Consider the following 7,409-nt stretch of genomic DNA (forward strand, 5'->3'; position numbering starts at 1 on the left):
ACTAAGAAGATTAAAGCGCTGTTTTAAGTAGATTCTCGCTAGCTCGAATAGTCGATTTCGGCGTAACTAGCGGTACTAATATTTACGTATAGACTCGCCCTCTCGCTACGCCTACCGCTCCTTATTACTACTATCTTCTAGGTATTTACTCGCAACAATAACGGCTATTATAGTAGCTATAGTAACGACAATCGCTTTGTTTTCTATAGGTGCTATATACTACTATCTATAGCTAAAGTCTATACCCTAGAAGGTCTAGAAACAGGGGCTCTTTACACGCTAAACCGCTTTCAATTATATGCCAATTGGCCTCTTCTGAAGGTCCGTAATAAGCGCTACATTAATCCTTCAGTCAACGGTTACAAACTAGCGCTTCTTTAGAAGCCGGTAGTCAGATTGACCACTTCTGAAGGTCCCTAATGCGAAGATCTCAATCAGACCCCTCACAAAGCACGTTGCATACACCGCCATCTGCCGTCTTCAGACTGAGTTCACTCTCGAACGGGTCGCTGGTCGGGGAAAGGTCCAGGTTCATCTTGGCGCGAAGGGTTGAGCCTTGATCACCGAGGCATTTGTTCCGATCAATGGAGACTCCGAGATCTGGTCTCGGGTCGCTCCAGACCTGCACTGGCATGCCGAACGCCTTGTTTACCCGGTCGCGCCTGCTTCAATCAACGACTTGAGCTTGACCTTATTGATTCGGTAATGGAGGTTCATGCTATCTTCGACCAGCAGTGGCTCTTCCGCTACATCTTGAGCAGTGGCTTTCTTCGTCGCGTTGCTCATTTTGGCATCAATTGTCCCTGTCCTTGTCGTTGTCGAGAGACTAGATCAGTGCGTCGTTGAGTGCTGGCGCTAGCGCTAGTAGCCCAGAATAGCGCAGTGTCGAACGTTTTGTTGTTGTAGCCAGCGCCGAATATCCGGGGTTGCGTCAGCCACTCCACCCCTCGCCCCGGGCTCCTTGGAGATGATGTCCTGAACGCTAGCTAAGGACTCCTTCTGCATTGCGGCGATCGGCTTCAATGGCTTGCGAGTGGGTGTGCCAGTACCCGCTCTTGGTCTCTTGAACTTTGTTGCCTTACGTACACAGCGGGAGCCACTTCAGCCTTGCTCTTGTCCTTAATGGAGCTCTCTGGCAGTGGTCGCTCATCACCGCTCGAGGGGTACACTCGGCGCCGCTTCATTTTCGCATCGAGAACATGCTCGTCTCGTCTACGGCGTCGGTAAGAATCTGAGCCAGAGTCAGAGCCAAAGCCAGAGCTCGAGCCAGTGCCAGTGCCAGAAGCACAACTACAACCAGAACCTGCACCAGAACCTGCACTAGCACTAGCACCAGCACCAGCACCCGCAAAAGTCCTTCAATTACCAGAGCTGTTGATGAAATGCTGTACGATCTCCTCCATCTGCGTCTTTAATGGCTAAAAATGTCGCTACAATGCTGTATGATGTTCTCCATCTGCTTGTCCGAGAGCTAAAGACTGGATGCTGCCGGACCTTCTTCAGCTACTTCTTCAGCAATCGAAGGTGCTCCTATGAGTCGGATCTTCTTCTGCAACTGCTTCTCCCACAGCCAGAGATATTGGTGAAATGCTGTACGATTTTCTTTGGCTGCTTTTCCAGCAACCAAAGGCGCTGCCGGAATGCGATACAACGGTCTTGAGCTGCTGTCTATCAACTTTCGGGGTTGCTATTTTCCAATGCTGGGTAATGCTCTTCGGGTGAGCTCTGTACTCTTGAGTTGTATCCATCGAGTTTCGGGGTTGCTGCTTCAATGCTGGATGATGCTCTTCGGCTGAGCTTTGTACTCTTGAGTTTCTGTCCATCAAATTTCGGGGTTGCTGCTTCAATGATAGACGATGCTCTTCGGCTGAGCTTTGTGCTCTTGACTTGCTGTTCAACTTTCGGGGTTGCTACTTCAATGCTGGACGATGCTCTTCAGCTAGCCTTCGTAGTCTTCAGCCGACCTTTGCAATCTTCCGCCTTCCTACTCTTCTGCTGGTATTCCTATTCTTGTGCTGATGTTGGTCCTCTTCGCATAGCCTCGATACTCCTCAGACTTCTTCTTGGTGTCTAGAGGCGTCTCTCGAGTACTATACCCTACTCGATCGAGGCTTCCGAAGCTCCGAGGGCAGTGTTGAAAGTGTGCTTGCTGTCCACTCTGCGATGCACAACGATCTCGGATTGTGGGAAAACCGCAAGTCTGCTGGCCTTCGGACCGATTCTTTGGAAGATGTTGGAAGCCCGATGGAATGCTTTACTGGTATGAGAAAAGAATACGCCGCCGCTGTCCGACAACTGCTGTTCGTCGACGGCATTTTCAAAGCAGCCCACTCAACTCGCAGGGAGTCTCGCCTTTGTACTGCCGCATACCTGCCCGTGTGCTTTTTTCATCCTGAAGGGTCAACTTACTAAGTCCTGCTTACGATGAATTCACTGGGGCACTTGCTATGCCAGTGAGCGCTGAGAAAGGCGATCTCCAAGGCTGCGGTGCCTGTCCGCCCCAACTGGTATGGCCTTTCGAAGGATCAATTATCTTAGCTGCTCCTCAGACCTCCTTCCTCCTAGCGGGTACGCTGCTGGGTGTTGAATGCTGTTGAATGCCGCAGGTTCGGACTGGTTCGTTTGGCCAGGACATGCTGCCATTCGCTGTCTGCCGCGTATCCAGATCTTGTTCTTCATACCCATCTATGGCCATACAAGAGGTTGATTCTCGATCAGTTGACATGCTGCTGATAGATTGTTTTCGTCGCCGGGGTGCAAGGCTGCCTGCGGGACATGTGGCAATGTACCGCGTCGGCTGCTCTCCGCAGGCATGCTTGGGTGAGGGATGGGTATAATAATGAGCTGTCATTACCATTCGTGGGCCGGGGAATGATAGGGAGGCCCATACATACCAGATTGTCAATGGAGGTTCTCGGAGGTTCTCACCGCCTCCACCAACCCACCTCTACGACCAACTTTCTATGTTTGCCCTCGCACTATACTCGCTATTAACTCGCAAAATGCCTCTACGTATCGATCTCTCGCTATAGAGGGCTTAGATAACCTTACAAGTCAATAGCGGTACTATATAAAGCGAAATCCTATAGCACCTTATATAAGAGACTAGTTACTAGATAGCTCTTTCTACGCTTTGTCGAAGGCTTAAGGAATAGGGGGTTAATTATAGCCATTACGCTTATTATAACCGAGTAAATAATGTCGAGGCACTAAACATCCGAGTCGTATATACCTTCTCCGCTTTACGCTTAACTAATAAAGAGGCGGTTAAAGTACTAAAGATAGATAGATTTAACATTAGCGAGCGGAGATATTAACGGATACGTTAAGAGCTTAAATTAAAGAAGGCATTATCGCGAGATAAATAGATAGAGGCGGAAGAGGAGATAGTAGAGGTCTTATAGGAAGAGCTCAAGAAGTCTTCGGTAGAGTCCTTCGGCCGACGGCACCTATATACCTATATTAGGTCTAAATACAATATTATTAGTAGAGATCGGCTATATCGTATAGCTTCCTTACTAAATCCTAAAGGGTTGCGAGTCCGCCGCGAGCGGGCGCGAGAGTACTATAGAGCGATTATTATACCCGGCCCTAGTTACGTAATATTAATAGATACTTATTATAAATTCGAGCATTAGGGGATATAGATCTACGTAGCGATTAATATTCACTCGCGTTACATTATCTAGATCTATATAGGTATTACTAGCCGGATAGCTGTCTCTATACTAGCTTAATACCTTACAACGATCCGGAATAGTAGTATAATACTATAGATTATCCGATTAGACTATAGGGTAGAGACGATTCTAGCCGCGGACGCTTACTATAAGACTCGCCTTACGACTCGTAGTAATCCGGAACAACCGCTAGCCTTCGAGGACTGCTTTAAATACGGTACGAGCAAGATAAACTAGCGGATTAAGGCATAGTAGCGTTAGCAAGCACCCGTACTAAATAGCTAGAGGGGCTATTTCTACGAGTTACTATACGAGTTACTATACGATACTAGACTACTAGCGGATCGGATTGCCTTCCTTGCAATCTATATACTAATTATACGTTATAAAGTCCTCGAATTTGTTTACCTCTAGAATAGCTATCGTATCCGGAAGTAGGCTAATCGACTATACGTTGTACTAGGTATTCCGTATATTCTATACTATTATCTAGAGCTTAGCGGGCATTCTTATTAAGGTATTCCTATACCTAACGGCGCACTTAATAATATAGAGCAAGACCTTTAAGGATTCGGTATATATTAGATTCTATAGTACTCGCTATAGACTCGCTAATAGACTCGCTACTTCCTAGATCTTAAAGCCTACCTGCCCGAGGCTACGCTTTCTTAGTGTTAGATAGCATTGTAGATTTATAGCTTCTCGTATCTAGTAAGTAGTAGCGAGAATAGCGATAATATAGAGCGCCTTTACCGCTCTGCCTACTTACTTCTTCGACGGCTAGCTAGGGAGCATATAGCTATAGGGTTAGAGCCGGAACTAATAGAGTTAGATAAGCTATTAGCAGCACGTAGTTAGTTAGCGGCGGCTCGGAATTAGGAAGCTAGGATAATTGAGTTTGCAAATAATATATACTAATCGGCGATCTACGAGCCGGCCGCGAGTATATAGCGAGTCGCTTTTTCTAGTTCGATTTTATCTATAACCTTCTTAAACCTCTACTATTTCTACCTCTACCTCTATTTATCTAACAATGCCTACTAATCTAACAATGCCTACTAATTAGGGCACCTATTACACTAAATTAGGCGTCGACTATGTAAAGATATATAGTAAATACCGATTCTGTTTACAATGCGGCCTTCTTAATCCCGATCTACTAAGCGAGCAATTTGTTCGCGAGCAATTAGTAGCCGCCGCTACTACGAGTAGCTCCGCGAGTATAGTACGAGGCTTTAATACGTTCCCCTCTATACCTAAGGCGGCTAATGCTGCACGCAATACTGCTAGTTAGTACAAGCTAGCAACTCGAATACTAAATGCTAGATCTCGGAGCCTCTCGTAACGTCTACTAATACCTACTTTAGCTTTAGCTTTAGCTTTAGCTTTAGCTTTATCGGACCTTAAAGCATAGATATACTATTGCCGCTATTTGATCTATACTTAGCATATACAAGTTAAGCTTACGAGTACAACTAAGACATAGTTCTATAGTAAACCTAACCTATATACTACTATTACGGATGCCTAGTCTAACTAAGAATTCCTCGAAGCCGAGATGACTTTTATAGACTAGATTATCGACCGGATTAACGCCTACGAGCTACTAGATAGTAGTATCGATCGGACCTAGGACTATTTTAACTACTTCCTCTATATAGACTTTAATAAAACAACTAATTAACTAGAGAAGCTAGCAAGTAAGGCGCTTCGATTACTTAGATAGGCTTTAACGGTCTATAAACTAGCAACAAAGTTATTATTAGTCTACGAGATTAAGCTCTATATCTAGACTAAGTAGGAGAAGCAGCAATAATAAAAGCGGAAACATCGGTTAAGTACTATTACTACGAGTACTAGTACGAGTAATATAGCGAGTTAGTAAAAGGTAGTTAATAGTATTAAGATTAAGAAAGAAAAGCTATAGACTAAGAAGGTTATCGATACGAATTAGCCGCCCGAGATAATTAACTTAAGTAGCGATGCTACCGCGAGTATACCGCGAGGTACGCCTATTCCGAAAGGGTCGAGCGAATCGAAGGATTAGCAACCTACTAATAGATAGGCTAATAGCGGCGGACAAGCTAATAGATAGGCTAATAGACAGGCTAATAGCGGCGGATAGGCTAAGAACATAAAGCGTAGTTAACGATTAAAGAAGAAGAGATAGAATAGCAGACTCGTAGTAGACTCGCTATAGACTCGCTCCTTAAACATTATCTACTAGTAGCTCGCGATCGCTATTTAGCTATAGCTCCTTCTATATCGTATATACATCCTTAGACTTAATAATAGCCTTATTCTTAAGCTATTTAAACTACGAGAGGCAATATCCTTCTAACTTATCGAACCTAGCTTCTAATACCTTAATCTTTGCCTCTAGTTTAGTATTCTTTACCTCTACGGCCTCGACTCGCGCCTATATCGCGGCTAGCTCGCTATTTCTATCGTCTTCTTTAACCTCTTCTATACTAGCCGTATAGCTAGACTTGCCCTTATACTTATAATAAGCGTAGATACGCTCGCCCTTAGTATTAAGTATACGATACTTAAAGTTATTAGAGCGTATATAGTAGTAGTATAGCGCTAGTATAAGCTTACTAGAGTCCGTTTCTATAATAATTCTAGCAGCCTTATATTTCTGTAGTCTATTTAATACCGCCTTCTTCTTATCCGGTATCGCTATCTAATCGAGTAGCTCTTACTATATCTGCGCGCTATAGTACTAGAAATCGTAGGTATTTGTAGTCGTAGGGCGTCGAAGTCTAGAGCGAGTTAGTAGCGAGTCTATAGCGATACGCCTCGCGACTTACGATAAATATTCTCCTCCTCCTACTAGTAAGTGCGCTATTAAAGCTAAAGCTAAAGCTAATACTAATGCTGCTAAAGCTACGCTAAGAATGAGGTCGCGCGGAATACTAGTTATAGCGGCTACTACTATCGCTATCGCTGTCGGTATCGGTATCGATAGAAGAAGAACATTGCGAGGCAAGGCGCGGAAGTGTAGCGAGTCTGAGTAAGGTTTGTCGCGACAATAGGTATAGTAAGGTTGGTAAAGAAGGTACAGGAATAATAGGAAGCGACAATAGACTTAAGTGAAGCTAAGCCTCCATTGACAATCTGGTATGTATAGAGCTCCGTCGAATGATCGGCGTCGGCTCGGCATCAGCATCTGCAACACAGCCCGAGTATCGAACCTGCACTTCAGTGGCAATGTGATCTTTGCCAATACACCAACTGCACCAATTTTGCGCGTTGGTTGATCTCCCGCCAACAGACGACTTCAGCACTGCCGGCAAACACGTCCTCAACCAGGCAACTGTTCCTCGGAGGCGAACCGCGTGAAACTCGCGAGCCGCTCAGCCAACAATTGCTACAACCATGCATCGAAAGAATCGAGCCGACCACATGAGCGAAACATATCATCCCAGCTGCACTGCACTATCCTGTCGTCACGACGAATAACAAAGCCGGCTCGGTATTCGAAGACGAACGAGCCAACAATCTTCGCGAAATCGCGCCGCGCCAATCTGGACGGAATAGGACCAGAACCAGAATTTGGCAGTCTCACTTGTCAAAAGACTACGACAAGCGCCTAGTCGCTGCAATCGAACAAGGTCTTTACCGAAAAAAGGAGCACATGGGACATGCTGCTATACAATCTTCTCGTCGACATATCAAGAACACCCGAGCAGCTTACTCTGAGAATCGCTGCATACGACTTCTCAA

General features: G+C 45.3%; 1 protein-coding gene across 1 annotated transcript; it reads right to left on the reverse strand.

The window, feature by feature from the left end:
- Nucleotides 1-294: 294 nt before the first annotated feature.
- MYCFIDRAFT_180502 (uncharacterized protein) lies at nucleotides 295-7,397 on the reverse strand (the record flags this gene model as incomplete). Its single annotated transcript, XM_007934263.1, has 23 exons — nucleotides 295-335; nucleotides 405-416; nucleotides 448-614; nucleotides 653-826; nucleotides 892-960; nucleotides 995-1,062; nucleotides 1,089-1,326; nucleotides 1,367-1,430; nucleotides 1,480-1,632; nucleotides 1,677-1,879; nucleotides 1,915-1,953; nucleotides 1,989-2,120; nucleotides 2,158-2,284; nucleotides 2,332-2,392; nucleotides 2,435-2,533; nucleotides 2,573-2,947; nucleotides 6,798-6,838; nucleotides 6,862-6,986; nucleotides 7,019-7,053; nucleotides 7,089-7,111; nucleotides 7,171-7,282; nucleotides 7,321-7,345; nucleotides 7,381-7,397. 23 exons carry the CDS (start codon nucleotides 7,395-7,397, stop codon nucleotides 295-297), a joined length of 2,400 nt encoding a protein of 799 aa, XP_007932454.1.
- Nucleotides 7,398-7,409: the final 12 nt, after the last annotated feature.

Source organism: Pseudocercospora fijiensis (genome assembly GCF_000340215.1).
Source record: "Pseudocercospora fijiensis CIRAD86 unplaced genomic scaffold MYCFIscaffold_18, whole genome shotgun sequence".
In the NCBI taxonomy this organism is placed as follows: Eukaryota; Fungi; Ascomycota; class Dothideomycetes; order Mycosphaerellales; family Mycosphaerellaceae; genus Pseudocercospora; species Pseudocercospora fijiensis.